Genomic DNA, 22494 nt, shown 5'->3' with positions numbered 1-22494 from the left:
AATTTACAGAGCAGATCCTTATCTTTGTGAGTCACTGAGAATGTGCCCATTTGCCAGTAATAAAGCATTGGTACTACAGACCCATTTGAAGGATGAATGCCTGGTTTAATATGCAAGAGAGTTTGTTTATAATCAGTATGAAGACAGAGTTGAAGCAGAGACTAGGTCTTCTGACTAGGTCGCCTGACCAGTTCTTTGCTTCCAAAACCACTTAATATATACATTATGGTCAAACGGAAGATGCCAATAAGCTTGCCTGAAGTCTGAATGTGTATGATTTTTTCCACCTGAAACTAAAGGAGTTTGAGATCTAAAATCTTAAACAGTACTCCCTGCCCAGAAAGAAGAATGTTTCGGCCAACCTCAGATGTGGCAGCCCCAAATCACCCACGTGGTCTTAACGTTGCAATGGCGCTGGCTAAATGAATCTCTTCCAAGCCGTCCAATGCAGTGACTGAAAATGTAGCTCTAATTTTGGGGGTTTTGTTAGCCATGAACAGTACTGGATTATTTTAAGCTCTGAGCTTGGGACTGCTCAATTTTGGTTTCCTGATTCAGAGCAAATGAACAATTTTAATTTACAACATTACTACAGCAGTTAGTCCTTAACAACCAAGGTTTTTTTTGGTGGCCAGTGCCAGTTAACTTTGCATGTGCGGAGTTACTGCTGTGAATTGTCTTTGGTCGCTGTAGCATTTCCAAGGTATACTTATAGCATGGTTTGTTTTTGTTATAATACATTCTGTACTGCTAATCTTTGCAACTGTGGCAAATGAAGAGGAGTGCTTGCAAAGGTTTTCCCAAAGGAGAGAGATAGGTCTTGGGTATGTCACCATTTCACTGTAGCCACAAGCGCGGCTATTGATACTTTTGGTTAGAGTGGGCGAAGGCACACCCAGGCACAAAGTTTCACATCTGCCAGAAACTTTCTCCAGTTTAAGCAGGAGTGTGTAAAGAGTACATATCCGTTTTTGTTGAAATGTATCTTGAGCCAAGGCACAGACCATTTAAACAGTTATTTGTTATGAAATTAATTCTGGTCAAATAGTTAATTGTAATGAATTAATAATTGAAGGAATATGAAAGTTCAGATTAAAGTGTTTTTCACAATGAAGTTGTACATAGTAATCTGTTGGGATGAGAGAGGCAGACCATGCTTTTTCCCAAGACCTAGTACTAAGAGAACTTTGCTGAACAAAGTAATAGTTCTTAAGCTCTTTGTGCTTCTACAGGCATCAGCAGGGGTATGTGCTCACTCACTAACTTTTAATTGTTCTTATGAAGAACATTTGATTATTTGTTTTTGAAAGAGTTTGCAGATGTCTCAGAAAGCTTCTTTTTGGTAAACAGCCCGCCGTAGGCAGCAAGCCCTGCGAATAATCTCATAAATGGCACCTTTATGAAATCTGTGAAGCCCTTCATCCCTGTGACCCTGCAAGGGAGAATATACACTTCGAATAGGTTGCATACTCATCTCATGAACGTAGCAGTACTCGCGGAAATGGCTTGCTCTATGGTGAGTTGGAACAGTGTCCTTGTTTCAGGGACAGCTTTGCATATCTAGTGTTACAGGAATTCTGGGAATTTCCTAACTGTTGTCGGGCAAAGAGAAAACACGGCTGAAAGTAGACATCACTTTGGCATAAATGTAAGAAATCTAGTCTGAGTATTTCAAAACTGCTTGGAGGTTCTGTATCTGTATATCAAAGTGGTCCAGGTACTAATCTTAAAATGCTTCGAGTTGGTGTAGGCCAGAAAATTCTTTCTGTAAATGAGATACACATAACACCCTTTGCCTTTACTACAAGCCCTGTGGGATGAATTATGTAATGTAGGACGCTTATTTTTGATTGTTCAAATACTTTTTACTTATCCACCTTTGTAAATAGTCAGTTGATAGGCCCTGTGTGAGCCTTGATCACAGGTCTCAGAATGCTAATAGAAGATAAATATATCAGTGCCTGGATTCTGGGTTCGATCTGCACAACTCACATCAAATGGAGGCAGTAAGTACCTTCTTGACACATAGATTTTGCTAAAACATTGTTTATTTTATAAAGACGAATGTTAAAAAAGATGATTTGTGCACAGGTTAAATCACTTTGTTGATCTGAATGTCTGATTCCTGGATTTCCTGATTCCGATCAACAGAGGTTTGCCCCCAAAGTATAGAAGATTTACCCCAGCCATCTTTAACACATTTACAAAATTTTGCACAAAAGCTTATCTCGAAATGTCTGCATAATTTTGCTGGTTCTAGAGCATCCTGAAGATCCCTCATTTATCTTCAGTTATGCTCAAATTCAAGTCTTTGTGAATTCACTAAGCGGCAGCTGTCACTTTACCTGCACGGTACAGAGAACATCAATGACCGTCACAAGATCAAAGAGTATCATTTTCAATCACTGAATAGTTATTGATGGATTACTGCACATCCAGCATAAAAAAACAAGGCTTGGGCGCTTGGTTGATGCACATAATATATTTTTTAACTTACTATTTTATTATTAATAGAGGAATGAAAAAACAAAATCGAGAATGTTTTTTGTATTATTATTAAGTTCAAACCTCTAATACTATGCCTCTCCTAGGATGATTAATGTATGCTGGTATGTATGATTACCCTTAAGAAGAATTTCCCACATAGAAAACCCCATTCACAATTGAGATGCAAAGAATGGAAGCAGGCAGAAAACCATTTGTTTTCAATTGCTTTAAATGGTCATTTAATTTGTTATGCTAATACGAGAAATCAGTTCTATGTTCAATATGCAAGCAATTCATTTGAAAATAGATTCTGTTTCAATAGAAACCTTGCATTACAAAAACCCTTAGGTCAATTTGCATCAACCTGGACCATAAATAATGTGAAAGTATAACGAAATTAAAATATTTTTTTAAATAGATGTTAGCGCTGTGGGCTTTTAAGTGCTGGTATTGTATGAATATGCCAACTAATCTCTATTAGAATATTAATAAACAGTCATAAAAACAAAATAAAAAAGTCTATATACATTGAAAATCCATTCCATTTATAACAATAAGATGGTGGATACCAATAGTAAAAGGATCAATACATGAAAAAAATTGGTTAAAACAGCAGAGACTTGCGAAGGCGAACAGCTGATTTCAGAAAAGAACATTCATTTCAACAGACTTCCAAGGACAGGAGTTTGTGCAAAGAATATGAAAGAAGAGGTGCATTTTCTTATGCCAGTAGACTTTAAGATTTGAATTAAAAACTGTTTAAAATAAACAAGATAAAATTTGCAAAAGAAGGTTAAGTACATTAGACTCTAGGGTGAGCAATAATTGCGGGGGCATAAACAAATCGACTTACATTTAAGTAGTTGCATTAGGAAACTCAAAGCACATCCAACAAACACCAAATCTAAATAGGGTGTGCAATGAGGTGCTCTCAGGGATCAATTAACAAGTTCAGGTGCATTTCCAAGCCTACATATATTTTGATTTCCACATAAGCTCTAACAGACTTTTTTTTAGATTGTTCACCAGTCTCACCCTTGTCCTTTCTTCAGAAGAAACCTGTTTAGCCATAAGTTGTCCTTACTCTTTATTTGCAACCGATTTGTAAACAGCAGTAGCCAAACCAGGTGGATAGCCATTGTATCTCCTGACTGTGGCCACTCGCTAAACAATCACGTATTATATTTTTGTTCAAGTTAGCATGTTGGTTTCCCCAGATGGAGCACCAGAATAGCAGAGGAACTAGGCTAATTTGGCCTTCACAATGGCCTAATCTTAGTTCCTCATGAATAACAATGGAACACATGATTTTCTTTCACCTGGATACTGCTTGTGTACTTGTACTCCCAGATTCTAGCCTCGTAGGTCAGGACAGGAATATATTTTCTAATGTAGATTTCCATCAGAAAGACTATGGGTTTATCATCTATGATTGCTGTCAGACTAAACATAAAACCAACTGACCGTGCAAAACGTTGTTTTCTAATTGATGAACATTTTTCCCAGGTGCCCATGCTAACAAATCTCACACCTAGTTAAGGAAACTGATAAATTCCTTAAATACATTGCCCCTTTATTGAGAAGGCCCAAGTTCTAATATTTGCCTATCCATATCCACAAGCTACGTAGAATGTCTTAGTTAAATAAACTTCACAACCCAGGACATTCATAAAACTCACGGCGGATTTGATTAAGGTGTTTAAGCTGCTAGCTGTAACCACTAAGGTCGCGTCATCTGCATGCAACAGCACAGGTAACCGATTTGTTCTTAAACACCAGGATGTCATGGTATTGATCACTTAGCTATGCTTCTTGGTCATTTATATAAAGTTGAAACAAAATTGCCACCAAAACACTTTCTTGGCGAATGCCCCAGTATAAGCCAAAATGGGCAGTGCAATCGCCGTTATGCCTAGATGCAATAAGAACTGAACAATTACAATGTAGGGCCATTAGAGTCCTTATACAGATCCATTGGGACCTCATTCGGGCCTGGGCCTTTCTAGATGGACTAAATCAAAAACTATAGCTAAAGGATAGTTTGATTATATCACCCTCAGGCACATCAACGCCATCTATCTGTGAGCTGTAAATTTTAGCAAAATCTATCTGCAGGAATCAATCCAACCAAACTAGATCCTTTTTTTTTTTTTACATATTTGGTAGAAGTGACCACTTTCCAAAAACCTCTAGTGTCCCTTCGTTTACAGGAAAGCACCAAACCTTCCCAAGCCACAGACTGCCGTTTTTCTTTTCCTTTTTTAAGATATTGTTGATAAAACAACCAAACACTAGAATATCAATTCCCTGTCTATATGCTTGCTTTTTAATGTCTGTTGTACTCTTATGTGCAGTGGTACATGCAGTATTCAACCAGCTATCAGAGTTGTGGTGGGTATTTCTTACAGGTTTGGATAACAAATACTTTGTTTAATCCCCCAACAACACTAAAGACTCCATGGCCCTCACTGGCATTGCAGTCCCAGATAAACAGCAATCAAAAAGTTCTTGATTGCGGACTTGACTGTAAATGCACTGTATAAGTTAAATATGCTGCAACTGTATGTTTTGTCGCCTTCCCTGTTTAACACAATAAAAACATGTTAAAAAAAAGTTCTTGATTGGCTGCGGCCAATCTAGACAACAGGGATCCTATATTGCATCCTAAGCAAGCTGTGTTGGAGCTACTATGGTACTAGGGTTCACAAAATCTAAAGCCTTACAAACATCATGCCCCCTCAGATGTTTGTATAATATAACCCCTCTAGTGCCCTGGGCACATATGGTCTCTTCTTGATCAGCACAAATCAATGGATTTGCTATTAGAAGCAAAGATCTACACCGAGCTAGCCGTTTTATATGCTTCTCACTAATGGGTTGTAAAACCACCTAGTTTAACAGAAAAAGTAGGCAAGTTATCTAGGAAGTCCAATAAAACAGAAAAATTCAGATATCTTTGTTCAAAAATTTACCGTTATAAAAAAGAATCAACTGTAAACTTACATTTCCAAGCTACTTTAGGTTAAAAGCTTGTATAAAGGAGCACTCACCTGGATCATAAGACAAGGTAAGATGGTTCTGAACATACAACCCGGATTTTTGGAGAAGCGATTACGGATTGGAAAAGTACATCTATCCATCACAATACAAGTCTTTCTTGGTAATGTTTTGTATATCAGAAAAATTTGAAGGCGAGTCTAAAGCCCCACCAAGACGCATCCATCAGTTTGGAGGAGACTCCTGAAATGTTCCAGCTAGCCCCTCTTTATGTTTGTTCTACTTGACTCTGCACCCCACCTTTCAGCACACAAAACAAGACTGAAAGGGCAGAAGAGGTGATGATATTTTCATCTGGTCAGTGATTATAATCCAAGTCTGAAAGGGAGCAAATCGATTGCTGAGCCTGGGCTCAGCATACCTCTTAGGCAGAGTCCAAGAATAAAAATTTGCACTATAAAGACTCACTGTGGAGCTTAAATGCCTGGTAAAAAAAATAAAAAATAAGCGGAAAGCCCTAATGTGACGTGCTGACAAATCCAAAATTACATCTTTAGCAAGGTGAGGGATCTAAAATTTACAATCAGGCAGTTCCCCCTCAAGGGATTCAGCCTGAGGTCCACTCCATAATGCAGGCATTCTTTGGTGCACCCGTCCTTACACCATTTGTTCTAGCTTGCCCTCTATCGCCTCTAAATGGACTACGAATGGGCACAGGGTTAACTACAATAGAAGTTTAAAATCCTGGCTAAGAACCTACATTAAATCATGAATGTTCACCTCATCATTGACATATAGCTTTTGGCCAGGTGAGGGTTATCGGGCATGCTTCATTGTCTCGGTGCTCACAGGTTTTACTGCTTTTCTCTTCTTTTATGGAGCAAGTTCAGATTAAGAAAGTGAAATTAATGAGTCTGTAATTGCAGTTATAATGGACGGAACAATAGCAGATTCTGATGGTGTGGTAGGGGAGTTGCAACACCGCATGAACTAATGGGAGTGATTGTATGGGAGCAGGCAGATCATTTGTGAGTAGAAGGAGCCATTCAGACAATTCTATTTTTTTAGCAATTACGCCCAGTGCCCTTCCTAGGAAGACATCAGTGGTAGAAACTTTTGCCGCAGCCAGAGGTTTATTATCTCCAGTTTTCTGCTTACCCCTTGTCGGTTGCACAAATGAAAAGGAGATAGCCCGGCCTGGCCTCCTCTGAGCTCCGACAGGCACAGATGAGTCCGGCCTTGGCTTGTGCAGCGACCCGCATCACGGGTGCCAAACGAGCTGTTTGTAGCACTTTAGTCAGGTACCCTGCCACCTCCTCGACCACCACTTGGGAGACAAGAATCTGGGAACTGTAATCCAGATGGTCTACAAGCCGCTATGCTGCACAGAGGGTGCCATGAGCACTTTTTGTAGTGCTTTAATCAGGTGCCCTGCCTCCTCCTCCAACATCTGTGAAACACAGCCTTCTGGGCACTGTAGTACTGATGGTCTGCAAGCGGAATCATGCTTTAGGGACATTTGGGTTGTCATTTATCAAATCATGGCACATTGGTAAATAAAATAGGTTTTAAAAAAATCAGAGCATATGGGTAGTAGCAGTTCTGTAGATGCGGCTTGGGACTGGGAGTTTTGAGCTCCCCATGGATCTTTCATGTTTTTGTGCGCCTGACTTTTGTGGTCTGTGTGTTTGGTAATATGTAATATGCATTCCATTTGTATGGCCACGCCACAGAGTCTTGAGACCCCCAAGGGTGAGTAGCGCGCTTCACATATCCATGATTGATTGATGGTCTTTCTCCCAGAGCATAGCACTGCATGTGATTTTAACCCCTTGCATGCTGCCGCGATTCCGCGCCTGTGAGGCAAAATAGCGAGGGGGTGAATTCATGACGGCCCCCAGCCGTCATCAGCACACGAGCACCTTAGTGCATGACGGATGGGGGCCGTCATCAGCATGCAAGGGGTTAAGGAATGCTGTGGTCTGCAATAATATGCGACAGTACTCTCAAAACCTTCAGCACATACATCAAGCCAAACAATGTAAACGACAACACTTTCATATGGCACACAACCTAATCTGAAAAACCTCTGGCTATACCTTCCAAGCAACAACAACCACTGCAATAAACATACAAACACTTATACTTATGAAAACGCCAGACCAATGATTACCCAACTCAATGAGAAGTCAGACTCTATCACAGAATCCTAAAGACTATGTCCTTAAAGTACCTGAACTCAGACAGCACTTCAAGGCCATAGCAATGGCAATACAGCACTATATAAGGCATGAGCCAACACATATTGGAAAACCAAAGAGTTACCATTGGAAGACTGAAGGTTCAACAACAGAAAAGTAATATGAAACAAGCAGCAGTTTGTAAACCACACCAATTACCCTAAGACACATGGAAAATGTATGGATCACTGTCCAATTGTGCATCAAAATGGTTGTTCATTAAAATGGTTGTTCTGAATTCATGAGTTTACTTTCATATGAAGAGCAGACACTGATCTTGCATACATAGACTAGCTTGGCAGCTATGCATGTTGCCGGAAGCTGTAAAGCAAACGCTCTTTGCATACATGCCTATGCGCTAAATAGCAACAATTACTTGTTTTTGAGAAGATCAGGAATTGCTGGTAACAATTAACCTTTGTCTAATCTCCCTGGTTTTGCGCGGGAAAAAAAAAGATTAAAATAATAATAAGGCTGAAACCCACCACCTGGCTGCCTTTTAATTTGCTGTTCTCCAATTTGCATGAGCAGCCTGCACTCTTCACGCACGCTCTCTTTGTAAAGGAGTATAAAGGAGGATGGCTCTCGAGGAGAGTTGATTTAATTATAATAGAAAACAGCAGATAGGAAGCAGAAGAGGGCACTGAGTGGAAGATGCTGGGCACCCGCACAAGGTAACAGAGAGCCGTGGTTCCCATGGTGCCATGGAAACCCCATCGCTAAAAAGAGCGAATGCTGGGGCGGTTTGTGCTTACTAAAGACTGGAAACAGCACTTGCATTTGAGCCTAAGTGCTCCTTTTATTATATGTGTGTATTCAAAGTGAAATGCGCCCCCCCTGCCAACCTCCATGCGTCATGGCGGATGGGACCACGAAGCAGCGCAAATGTGTGTACAGTAATCTCCATTCATGCAATGGAAAAGTGTTTTTTGAATGCATTGAGCAGTCTCATTTGCCAACTACCCGGTTGCCAGCTTCGAATGCTTTCACTTACTCTTGATACCTTCAATCCTAAAAACGTTTAATAGAACCTTCAAGGCGATTTACATGTTTCGACCAAGAAAGTCTCATAGAAATGAGGCTGCCTCCTGGTTAAGAAGCTACAAACCTCCATTTGGGATACTTAAGTGTGGTGTGCATGTCCAGGAATGAGGAGCAAGGGAAGCTGAGGAAAGATGACAGGACCTAGTCACACTGCAAGTCTGATTGGAAAAGGGACTACATCAATGGCTGACTTTAGGTGCCCATAATCAAGGGCCTATAACCTACTATCCTTCCATCCCATAAATGACCACCAAACAGGAGCCTAATTCTGACCTCCTGCATCACTCCCTCCAGGGCTGGTGCAAGGATATTTGCCTCCGTAGGTAAGGAGACCATTTAGCGCGTCTCTGGGGAAAGATGTGTTACTTGTAAAACACCCACCTGCTTGTGCCACCAAAGGCGGCTGCCTAGTTCACCCCTGATCTCAACAGACACATGGGGGTGAATCGATACTAGGGGATCACCTGCCTCGCTCTGTGCCAAAATGAGTGCAGTCTTACCCCAAGACAGCTATTCCTGCCTTTCTGTGTAAGAGGTTTGTGTTAATGTTCTTAAGAGATCACAGGCAGCATCTTTACTGTAATATAACGCAAATTACTGCTTCCACAGCCTCTGTTAATGAGAAAGAATATTTGTTAGACATGTGCTACTTAAGGTTTACACCACTGAGGGCCGCTCAAGGAGTTTAGAATGGCCACTCTCACTGTGTATAATGGATACCAAGCCTCCAGGGTCCAACACCCATTTCCCAGAGCCAGTGTACAGTTAGTTTTTGCCATCTTGCACAGAGTAACATTTCACCCTGAACAGAGATACCAAGTCATGGTTGTGTGACTGGCTCTGCTAATGGGCCAAGGAGAATAAAGGATTTCTACAGCTTCGATGAATAGCAGACTGCTTGCGTCCTATAAGCGGGAGCTTTGAATTCCTATGAATGCCTTGAAAACTGAAAACAAAATTCTTGCGCAGAATAAACAAGCAACATCGTATCCATTAACCCAATAAATATCCTGGTTGAAAAACCAAGCCTGGCAGGTGCGCCACGGTACTTACGGCGGTGTTCTTTAAATCACAAAAATGTGCTTTTGTCTTCTAACCCAATAATATGAGGGCTTGTTAGGCTACGCACCTCGGCTGAAAACAGTCAGAAAACTGTTGCGACTTTCAAACGTCAGCTGGAGGTGATGAAGATGCCAAGATGGAACGCGGAGCACCACAGCGTACCTGGAGAACTCATTTATCACAATCTCTTCCAAACCGTGCCCATCGTCCGCAGCAGCCAGGAGGAGTCTGAGGCGGAGCACACTCTCCATCTTCCAAGAACTGCTTGACACGCGGGTGCTCTGCAGCTCTGCTGCCACCAAAGACATTTTGAAGGCAACGAGCTCGCTGTAATAGAAGGCGTTCAGCAGAGCGGAAATCTGCATATTTATGGATTAGGCTGTCATGCCACTTAATTGGTGTAAGCTTATTTGCAAGCTAATGAACGGTGTGAGGCGATTCATGAGTAGTAAGGCAACCTTAGGAACATCGCGACCATTGTGAGGGTCAGTTGTTCAATTCCCAGCAGGAAAGAGCTGCAAGGAAAATCGACAGCAGATTTGTGCACAGGGACTCACAGGCAGTACCGTGCTGCTGGAGCCACAAGATGGTTTGTCGCAGACATCCAACTGCTCAAAGAGCAATGCAATCTAAATTGTATAACTAAATGTTGTGGTACCAGAACATAGTCTGACAAATTACAGTCCTAAATACGGATTACAAATATTGTCCTATTTGAGTTTACAGTAGATGTTGGCGAGCCACTTAAAGCTTGACCAAGGCTTGAGCCCAATTGTTGGCTCTGTCTCAGCTTGAGGTCATCTTGGAACGTCTAGCCCATACGAGTTGAGCTTTCACATGAGGTGATGTCGTCTAGCAGCTACAGATCATGCATCTTTGAGAACAGTTTTTGAATTCCAGCATCACCTCAACATATTGTGAATCTCAGCAAATATATGTGTGCTCAGAACAGAAAGTCTAATTTTGTCTCGGTCAGCTGTAAATCACTCTAATGTCCTTCAGAAACGTTAACTCCATGTAAAATTGCCCAAAATAAAGTGTGGAGTCTGTCTGTTACCCACCCTCTACTTTCAACCTCCAATAATTAAGGACAAAACATTAACATTTGATGTCAGGAAGAGACCCATCCAGTGGCTGACTTGCATGCAGTGAAGCTGCAAAATATGGCTTCAATCCCAGCTTCATTGCTTGACCAATTTATGTGATCTCAGGCTAACAGTTTATTTCGCTGCACCTCCTTTGTGTTCTTGTATCACATATGGGAGGACCTTCAAATAAGTCAGTTCTGGATGTGCTCTTGCAAAAAACAAACCCTGACTTTGTGCTTGTTTGCTCTTTGACTAGGTTTGCTTATGTATAAACACAAAGAAGGTTGTGGTGCTTTATGTGCGAGCGTGCGGGTGACTCACTCTCCTGTGATCTAGTCTTCCCAATCCCAAAATGTAAAAATCTCCAATTAAAAATGCTGCTAATGTGAATCACATTGGAGGTGCTTCAACGATTACGATGATGACGCTTTTCCAACACAGACTCATTCCCACACGGATGGTATGTCTATGGCCATAGACCTTTAATTGCTAACAGAATTCTCAATTACTAACGCACTCAAGAAGCCTTCGGTAAGGCTTTAGTATTATACTACGCTGTTTAGTCTTCTCTAACTCCTGCCTTCTTTAACTCTTCCACTCTAGCAACACCAGAGTTCAACAGCAGCATCAACATTTTTAGGAAGTGTCAAGAAAATACAGTGACAGCCAACTATCCCTCCTTCCATCTTACATTGCTTCGCAAAGGCGAGTGCCCTTACCTAATTTCCGCTTTGCAGCTATTTCTACCAGTAGACCTGGAAGCTTTCTTTGTTGCGGGTGATAGTAACTCTGCTTGTGTTAGCTCCTAGCTCCAACAGTTTATTCATCATCATCATAAATCTTTATTTCGGCAATTTTATAGCCACAAAAGATGTCACATAATACAGATAAAATGCATTGCTTGTAAAAACATGAAGTTGAGTTAAAAGGAAAACAGTATCTACAATACAGGAGCAAGTAGAAATCAAAACAGCACCATACATAGTATTACACAAAAAAACAAAAAACAGTTTATTGCCATTCACCTCACTCATAATTGTTATCTGTCAGGTTTCCATTAAAGACAAGGGACAAAGGCTACAGTGCCCGCTGCGTGTATTTTCAGATTATCAGATATGAAGAATCTCTTTATTTATGTCTACTTTGATTTGTTGGAGTCTTGCAACTAAGGATGGGTGAAACTCATTTGTCCCCATCCATCGGAAATAGATGCAAAATTGTAGGCAATATCTTTGTTTTTGCTTCTGCCTGTCCCGGATGCGAAAAAGGGAGAATTACACAAGAAATACTGTACGGTACACGAATTCCTCATCTGGGCATTGAGGAAGGCAGGGAACACTGTCATAAGCCAGGCATTGCAATTAAATGAATGTTAATTATATTACGATAATTAAAATGGCCAGACACTGAGAGTGCTCTTCAAAGAATCTTCCCCAGCATGGGAGCTTGTGTGTGGCGCCTGCTTGCCAGAAAGACCCTTCTTGGCAGGCATGTCACATAGACTTCACTGCAGGGGATTAAAACAAATACAAAGTTGCTTTGAAGTGCACTGTCCGTAGTGCGGGCAAGTATTTTCCTTAATGCAGCTGACATGAAGGTAAATACATTACCCAGCCCCTCCCTCGCAATGCCTCAAAAACCAGCTGTGTTTTGCTGTTGCTCATGAATAAGAGGATCAGTCCCAAATTAGCTCCTTGGGCAGAAAAACATTAACAAAATTCCCGTATTTCCCTCTAAGTGCAGCAATTTCGCACAACTTCATAGCTTAAGACTGTTAAGAATATAAACACCGTTAGCTGATAGAGTCACAGGCCCATTGCTATCCAAGTCACTCCTATGGCTGAAAGCAATGCCTTAAACATGGCCATTCCACGCCCTGCAACAATGCCGTAACTTGCAGAATACCACAGGGCTCACCGCACCACCATTCTCACTGTTTAACTTTTACAAGAAGTTTTTTATTGATCTGCTCAGTCACATGCTATTGAAAGATGATCTGTCAGTCTGTCTGCCATGATAAGAAGACTTCATGGACACCACTCATATCTTATGCTTTCTTGAAAACTGGAGAGGACAGCAACCTCAAACTGAATGATGCAAGTACTGAGTTTCCACTTCCAAGTCCATGTCCTTGAATCAGAGAGGATGTGGCATTATTGCAACAGCTGCTGACTATGGAACTGGAGAACCAGGCTTGAGTCTCGGTTTCGAGTCAACATCCTGTGAGTCTAGGCAAATTACTTCATCTTCCCATACCAACAAAAAAAGAAAGTGACTTGTGTAATATAACTGGTGCTCATGTAATACTTTCAGGTTGAGTTTGCAATATTTACAACAAAACAACTCCATGATTCTCCTTCTTTGCGCTGTCATTAGCCTGCTTTCGCCCATTTAGCCAAAATAGAACCTTTTATATGTCAGTAACCTCAACATATCCTACCAATTACGGTTTGTGGCGAAATTAGGCAGCAAGCTTCAGGAAGGCATGCACTATATACATATCGTGAACATCATTTCTTAAAGGATAGAACCAATAGGACAAGAGTATCACGTTCAGACTCCTCACCCACGCACACAAGGCTCTCCACGACATGGGCCCGAAGTACCTCAACAGCCGCCTCTCTTTCCACACACCAACCCGCCAGCTCCGATCCGCCAACCTCGCCCTCGCCTCCCTCCCACGAATTCAGAATTCCACCGGAGGAAGATCCTTCTCCTACCTGGCAGCCAAGACATGGAACTCCCTTCCCACCCACCTACGGCTGAACCCTGGATCACCTCTCTTTCAGGAAACTACTCAAGACCTGGCTGTTCGAGCAATAGCAACCCCCCCCCCCCTCCGCTCAGCGCCTTGAGACCCTTACGGGTGAGTAGCGCGCCATACAAATTCTTGTGATTGATTCTTGTGAATATCAACTCCAAGTAGGACTAAACTAATGCCCCTTCCGGAGACTTCCGTCTATTAGCTGAAGGTTATATTGAGGTCCAACCATGGTTGCCCAGCTCACACTCAAAAGATGCAGTCCCTTCCTCCGAAGCCTACCCTTGCTCTCTGTCAATGACGTTAAAAGCTTCAAATAATAGGACTAGTCTTCGGATGTCAAGGTGATAATCGCCCCACATTTCTGCATTATTACAAAATGTACGACTCATTTGGGCACTGTACTGCAAACATCCACATCAGCCCCTTACTCCAAATTGCAGGGAAATTAAAATGTCAGCGCCACAATCGATGAACATGGTTTGTATTAACTTACAAAGACTTTATGTTCTCCATTCCATTAGCAGCAACATGTGTAATGTGTGGAAAGGTGGTTCTGAAGTCATGAGTTTCCCCAACTATGGAAAATCAGTGCATCGTGAAACACCCCTTAAAGCTACATGCTTTCCCACCCTGTTGCTAGCTCCAAGAAACAGAAGAGGAACTTTAAACAAATAAAATTAAACATTTTGATGGAATATGTCCATTTTGACAAATGTATTACAGACAAAAGAGAATGGGGGAGAATAACAAATGCAATAAAACCATGAAGGCAGGTTCATCAGCTTACCATGGCATGGGTCACACACTGAAAGAGTGCCGATGTGCACTAGGTAAGAGCTGGCAATGTACTCATCCTCAGGGTCAGACTCCTGCCCTCGCTGGGCGGCATTAGCACTTATTAACCACTTCTGGTTGTCATGCAGGCTGGGTGATGGAGGAGGGGAATGTAAATGTTCAATAACTGATGCGCTAGATGAAGAGGATGGCATGGGAGAACCTAAAAAAAATAAAAAATGTTTTAAAATGCGGGTCAGGACAGGCATGAAGGACAGCTACGCCCTCTGACTCTTAACTTTGAAGAAAAGACTGGCAACTGAACGGACAAGCATTGTGAAAAAAACAAGCTCTCTCAAAACACTGATGGCTAGGCCTGGATACACATCATGGTAGTACAGAAAGATCTCAGAGAAAGACATCGAACGTGGTGCATGAAAACATGGAAAGTGTTATGATGTTAAAATTAAACATGGATGAATATGTTACTAGGCAACCTCTAAATTCATACCTGTGCATAATGCAACTTGCTTTGGACACCATACATTTAATCCATGTTATATAAAACACATTAAACTTCTTATTAATATTAAAAATAGTTAGAGAACATTTTTTTCCCCATAGTTTGGCTGGATATGTTTTGCTGCACAACTTGGTTAATACACAATTACATTTAATGCAGTATACTTGACTATGCACGGAATGGCCTCCGTCAACACATCATCAGTGCCTCTTCGTCACTTCCTGAGCTCGGCAAGGAACTGAAGACCTGGCTCTTCATTTGAGCACCTCGGGAACACACACCTACACACCAACCCAAGCGCTTGGATGCCGTCTCTGGAGATTAGTGCGCTATACAAATCAACATAACATAACAGTATTAAGAGCAGTTGCCCCACGGATTTCAGTTGGTGACTGCAGACCCCCAACGACCTGCTATGGCTCACTTGCCCCATCCGCCGTCTTTGGATGAGGAGTTATAATTCACAATTGTTTTGATTAACTATCCCATGAAAAAGAAACCAACATTGTCAGCATTTCTAAAATGCAGTTTTTATTGCATGCAAATTAATCAGAGCAAAAAGTGAGACTGCGACCATCGTGTAGCACCATTTCGTGATTTTGATGCACTGTGCATTTACTTGGCTTTGAACTCGGTAGGGAGTTATGCCATTTTTCTTTGCTGTAAAATGGCCCATGACTGGAAAATCCTAACATCAAGCCATGAGCAATTGAGACTTGCAGTTTTGTTATTAGATGGTTCGGCCTACAAGAAAAACCCAACTTGCAAACAAAAAAAAAAAAAAGAACTGGTTGAATGTGTAACACAATGCCGGAAGCTTGTCAGTCTGTAAGTTATAAGTGTCACGAGGAAATACGAACCAGATATATCATTGCATCCTCACCAAGATGAGGCCCGACTCTGTCAGTTATATTATACGTGAGGGACTCTCTCAGAAAACACAACATTTCAAACAGTCCAGAGATCCAAAACTTCAAGAGGAACCGAGCCTTTTCTGCAGTCGAGCGCACTACCGCAGTTGGTTTTTACCCAGCAGAACCCTGCTATGAAGCTCGGAAGGCGCCATCCATCCACGCGCGGCGCGCGCTAATTAACCATCTCTGGGCTGCATTCCTGCCTCTAGGGGGAGCAGCCAGGCAGGAAACCAGAAATAACACGGACGGAACACACTGCTCAACTCCAGGCGCGAGCCTTCTTCACGCGATTCATGACTTCACACTTCACTGGGCGGGTGACAGAACAGCATTCAGACGGGGAAACGGATTAGGAGCACTTGCGTTTTCAGTCCATACCTTAATACCAACTATTTCAATAGATTTCTGGTTAGTGGAATCCCTCACAAACACATTATATTACCTGCCCCGTCAAATCTTACCACTGCAATCGCTTTAGCGTCTCGTTATGGGGGGTGGAAGCTCTATATAAAAGACGTTTGTTTCATGCTTGTACGCAATGGTTACCCATTTCTCAAGAAATCTCTGGTTGGGGAGTTGTTTTCGTGGCGGGGGTGCCGAATCATGCACAGCTACCAGGTGTCTGGACATCCTGCCGACTGCTTCAGCCAGTCCTGGCCTTTTTATTTATACAATAATAGCAAGCCACATTCTGGAACTTTTCCTTTTAACATTTATCAGTGACGGCTTCTTGACTTGGGCAGGGGAACATTGCCCCCCTGCCCGCTGGGAGCCTCGCAGGAAAAAGATGTCAATGAAAAGATTTCATTGTCATTTTATTTTTCCAATGTGCGCACTCACCGCCCTGCTGTATCCAGCCTTCCCTGCGCCCAGAGACATGTGGGGCGTGTCTTCTGCTGCCAGACATGAGCCTTGGCAAGTGCGCATGTCACTTTGGCTGGATTTCTTGCGCTGGCTAAAGTGGCATGCGCATTTTGAAGCTCTCCACGTAGCTGTATTAGACAGCTGGGTGGAGACCAAGCTCAGGCCTACAGGGCCTGAAGGAGCTTTCATCCAACCTACTCCATCCAATCCTGGTGCTGCTCTCACAGCATGAGAGCAGCGCCAGGATTGGTTAAGGGAGTTGGTTGGGCCATGCTGCAGGAAAGAAGCCTGGGACCGGAGCGAGGAGTCCAGTCAGGTTAATGATTTATTTTTATTTTCCTCCTGCCCGCTATGCCCATCCTTCCTGCCCACCCCCCAAGAGTTTCCATAGCTGCCAGCCCCCCACTGAACATTTTAAACCGCGTCTCAAGTATTCCAGCATTCAATATGCTGCTGACTCAAATACGGGCCTACCTGCAGGCGTCACACTTTACATGGGGCCTCCTGGCAGCAATGACTGATGTGAAGCTTTTCAATGAAAACCAATTATCAAAGCCTCCGCAGTTTGGGTTGCCTCCCCCAGTTCCTTCTCATTGTAAATGAAAGACAACCCTTAGCTACTATGAGTACATTTATTATAACATATGCCTACCTTTTTCCTCAATATGGGGAAAACAACCTCTCGCGTTGAAGAGAAACAAGGAAGAATCTAATCTTAGATGAAATGGCCAAATGTGTCCACACTTTCACTGTAACCTATCAGTGTGCCTGGTTTATCTGTCATTTTGCTGATAGCTCTTGGACTGAGCACTTTGAGATTAATTGGATCTAGATGGACATAGTTAATGTATGTTTGGATTTTTTCAGCTATGTAACCCTTGATTACATGTACAGAAAACAATGTTTTTCATAATATGATCATTGTGTATGTCTAATTCTTTAGATTTATTCACATGAAAACTTGATGTATGTTTAAATAATTAGTTTAATTCTATTGGCCACCTTGTGGACCTGCAATTCATTTTCAATTTAAAAATATTGATTTTCAAATAAGTCCCTTGTTAGTCATAATATCCTTACTGTGTTTACCTCATAGCGCCCAAGTCACATTACGCACTGAAATATACAGTTGTGCCCTCAGTTAATAAACTTTGTGCGGCACTAATGGGATGTGTCACAATTTAGCACTGTGCATGCACTGAGTTCATTCCTGCTCTTATTCATCTCCTACGTCTGCACGTTTTTACATATACACAGTTTTTTTCCTAAAGTTCCCTGACAGTGCTGATTAGTTTTCAGGAATCTACGCTTGCTAACAAACCAACTTCGCAAGAACACTATCATGATACCTTGACACCTCATGTACAAGGTCTGCACATACATACTGCAAATATGATTATTTGTACATATGGCAACAGAGCTATCTATAACACAAACAATGGCGGCCTGACCAAAATCTTGGCCCACGGCAAGGATGCCTTTTGTTAGAAATAAACATAAGTTTTCGGGTGTTGGCAGAGGAGCACTTTGCTGTGGTTGGTGAGGTCTCTACATGCTTATGCTTTGGCCCAGCAGCTTGCTGATGTCTCTCTGAGGGGTGTCCAGCTTGTGACCACGACGGGGGCCGACATTTTATCCCTACAGGTAACGGGGCTGGATCATTCAGTACGGGATTCTTGGCAGAACACACACACACACACCGTAGGCACTTAGGTTAGGGGACGCATAGAAGGAGTATGCCAAATTTCTATATTGTTTTATATGTTTGCACGTATACATTGTTTTAGCACAATGGTGGAACTTTTATTTCTGTTCAGTGTCCTAATACTTCTAATAACTTTCATTTGCTTCTGTCTATTGATCATTGCAGCACATATATTTTATACAAGACTCACGTTGGCTCAATAAACATTAAAAAAAAATGCCCTCATATGTGTTCCTTGTGTATTCCTCTCCTCTGAGAGAAAGAATGCACGAGTGACTGAGCAAAAGGGTTCTAGGTCAGTTACCATGATTCCTGGCGGATCAAGGCTGTCCTGTTAAGTGGTTCTCTGCGAAAATCTCTTTTTTTGAAAGACTGTTAAGTGGTTGCCAGAACCATACGCTACCCGCCTAGGGGGCTTATGATGGCACTGTGAGCTAGCTGACCTATAGGATGACATCCTGAGGTGGTGCATGGAATCAGTCTGGCATCATCCCAACGGTTATGTTGGCCACAAACACACAGTTCTTACCATAGAGTGGAAACTACACGACAATTAGATTTGCAGGTACAGGTGGGAAACAGACTTGTAAAACACTTGGTACCATTGCTATGCCTGTGTGGGAGATGAACTCTTTTGCATTGTATTTCTCTGTTCACTCCCTTTGGAATGCTTAACGCTACCCTGACAAAGGGAATTTCAGGAGATGATCATTTTTTCTTAGTGCATGTTGCATACACTTACATGATGCTTTTGCATGCACACTTTAGATGTTTTTCTTGTGTGAATCACCACCAAATAACACGTGACCTATGGCATTTTACAGCTCAAGCCATATTTTTTCCACGGGAAAGCATGGTGAACCAGCCTTTTAGAGTCCAGAGTTGGCGTGTGGGGTGCTTCCTTATCTCATGGTGTCCTTCGATGTGAAAGCCTTCAGTGGGATCATGCCAGGTTTCACTGGTTGGCTGGTAATCTGCTCATGACAACCCAGCACTGTGGAAAAGGTTGAGGATGTCCAAGCCTTCAGGAGGGGCTAAACAGAACGGAACGGCTGACTGTCTGCTTTAGTTAAACCAAGGGTGACCTTCTTAGGCACCTGGGAGGTAGCTAGTATTGTGGGGGAGGGGAGGATTGTGGCAGGAAGGGGTCCTCCACATTGTTTTGCAGACCTGAAGATGGAGCAAAGCACTGCTCAACCAAGCAGAGAAATTACAAACAGATCTTCACGCTTATATTAATATTCATTCAAATATTAGTGACATCATATTCATGTGAATGAAACATTAATGCCAGTAAGTGGCAAACAGCCAAGTCTTGTGTGTGGACAATTCAGCACCAAGAAGTAATTTACTAGACATCGCCATCTGTCCGGATGAGGAGACGAGTTAGGAGGGGCTTTGCCTTCAGACTTTATGAGTCAGACGCAAACTCTTAGTTGCTGGCATTAGCGATTAAGACAACCTAGATGAGGGAGAGAAATTGGTGGGGGTGTTCGATGAACTGAGACAAGAGTGGACTAGATGATTGTTTTGGGAATTGTCCAGCTTTGGGTAAATAGTGGAATAGGAGGAAAGGATGGAAAGGTGTACACTTCAGACTTTGTTTGGTGGGGAGGGGGTCTTTCTGATTCGACTATGGCACCCTGGACTGATGGAAATACTGGGGGTCTTTTTCGCAGAACTGCCTCAAAATAAAATAAAACTTTTCTCTACTTTTCAGACGAGATCACTGACGCCAAGTTTAAATAAAATTATACTTTTATATAAAGAGCAAACCAGATGCAAAGTCATTTTTCTCAATTGTCATCAAGTGCCAGAATCCCACTGTAATCTTTCCTGGCAACAAAACACGTGATCCGCTTCATATTGGTAAAGTGCAAATATGATGTGTCCTTTTTATCTGCTAACTCACTCCCTGTAAAACAAGCACTGGCATAGTCAATAGGTCTCGCCTTTGGGACATTATAAGTATTTAATTATGCAGCACAATATCCTTGGTGCAACATCAACTGTTGCATGGCTAAACACTTATAATGTCCCAAAGGCGAGACCTATTGGTTATGCCAATGCTTGTTTTAATTCTGTAGCCCATCTGCTGTTATACACTTTTTTTCCGTTCCTTCTTGGCACAGTAGGTGTACGTTGTTTTTGGTGTTTGAGTTCTTCCGTCCTTGACAGCGGAAGATGGCCTTAGCACGTGGATCCTTAGAAATAAACTGAAGTCTATTTTTAACCTAGGTACCATTGTCTCTTAATTTGTTCATGGTTTTCTGGTGCTCTTCGAGCAGACATGATACTTCTTATGTACTCATCATAAGAATGAACTATACCTCTAATTTTTTTTTATTAATATAAAATTGTTTCTGTTTATAATGAACTTTAAGACACTTTTTAATAACATATTGAAGCGTTCTGTTGCCAGTATACTGAACGTGAAATTTAGAGAGTTCCCACAACAATCTACCCTACTTGTGCTCTGTCAGTGATTGGTGCTATCGCAGCCGTAAGAGCTTGCGTTTCCATAAATATTTGCTTTATGTTTCCCAGCAGGCGGCAGCTGCAGCATCTATTTGTAAATGGGCTCTGTCCACGCAACCAGGCTGGAAGGGCACACAAATGAGACTTAAAGATTATGTAAGTCATAAAAGGCTCCAGGAGTGAAGCGCAGTTCATGGCTATATATCTGTTGGTAGCAACCCACAGGTTCGTCACAGTGGCCCAGTGCCCCCACCCTAATGTGGCACCGGCCAATCAGTGCCTTTAAATAATTATTTTCTGTGACAGTTGTGTGCTATCCAAGTGGTGGAAGTGTCTGTTTTAAAAATATGATCGACTTTCAACGGTTGTAATATGACCTTCATACATGTATACAGTGCAAGTGATAGCCCTTCCCGCCCATGAGCCCTTGAAACACTTGAATTCTGGTCGTTAAGGAAGACGTTGGTAGTGATTTTTGGAGTGTAGGGGCTTCAGTGCTGTCATATATCTCCCTTTTTCTGTAGCAAAAGAAAGGTTGATTCTCACATTAGACCAATTTAGAAACCAAAAAGTGTACATTTTGATAAAATTTGATTTAAAAAAAGACAACAATTGGGGAAAAAAATAATTTAGTAATCGTGAAGTCGTCTTCTACAGATGATGTAAAATGCTCTTTAGAATTCAAAACGGCATAAGAACATGATATTCAATTTAAGGAACTATTAAACTTTCTGTGCCTGTCTCATCTGCAAACGTAACAGTGTAAATAACAGGCATTGACAAACACAAAATGTAAACATGCAAATGAAAAAGAATGTCTTGCACTGACAATCATTTAAAAACAAGCGCGGCCGTGAAAGCCAAGATAACGCTAGTGGAGGTATGCAGCTGGCACAATGCACGCCGCTGCTCGCTCCAGAGACCCCTCTGACTTCTGTGGAGAAGTGTGGCTCAGGGGTTAGAGGCGGCAGACCCGGAAGCTGAGATCGGCCCTGGACCAGGGTTCAATTCCCCGCCTCGGAGGGTCTTGGGCTCACAAAATTCCACAGACTCGATAATTCTCGCTCCGGTGCCTTCTCGACTCACGGGTTCACACTCTGCGACTCTGGGCAATAGCTTGCTTAATCTCCACAACGGCCCCTCGCGGCGGGATGCCTGGCTTTCACCTTGTGGATACCCTGCCGGGGTTATCTCACAGGGGAATACCAGGACGGGTTCCCTAAGCAAGCGCCGGGAAACCCTTTGTGGGTAGCTGTGCGCTATATAAGCTCAAATACATACATACATACATAGGCCATGGGAATAAAAGTTTTGAGGAAAGGCAGGACATGCACCCGTCTTTGGCCATTTGCATGCTTTTATTATTGAAAGCCACACGCAAATGCCAATGGGATGTGTGAGAGAAGGCAGACCCACACGGAGAAGTCCTTTGGAATCTGAAGTGATTCCAAAAGGCCCTCTCCTAGAGCAGCGCATGCGCGCTGCACTAGGCGAGGCCTAAAAACATTACCTAAAAAGTCCCTTATAGTTTAGCACAGTCTAAATTGAAGAGGA

At 42.3% G+C, this 22494-nt stretch overlaps 1 protein-coding gene across 3 annotated transcripts in view; it reads right to left on the bottom strand.

Annotated features, from left to right (window-relative positions):
- TENM3 (teneurin transmembrane protein 3) overlaps positions 1–22494 on the bottom strand; it is a 1290943-nt gene that overhangs the window by 324992 nt on the left and 943457 nt on the right. For all 3 annotated transcript variants that reach the window (XM_086962461.1, XM_086962463.1, XM_086962462.1), the window contains one exon: positions 14470–14679. In XM_086962461.1, coding sequence (XP_086818587.1) covers positions 14470–14679 — 210 coding nt within the window. The remainder of the gene's footprint in view (positions 1–14469; positions 14680–22494) is intronic.

The sequence above is a fragment of the Lissotriton vulgaris genome, chromosome 3_1, assembly GCF_964263255.1.
Source record: "Lissotriton vulgaris chromosome 3_1, aLisVul1.2, whole genome shotgun sequence".
Taxonomy (NCBI): domain Eukaryota; kingdom Metazoa; phylum Chordata; class Amphibia; order Caudata; family Salamandridae; genus Lissotriton; species Lissotriton vulgaris.
The sequence above is the reverse complement of the archived record's forward strand: the minus strand, read 5'-3'. Positions and strand labels throughout refer to the sequence as shown.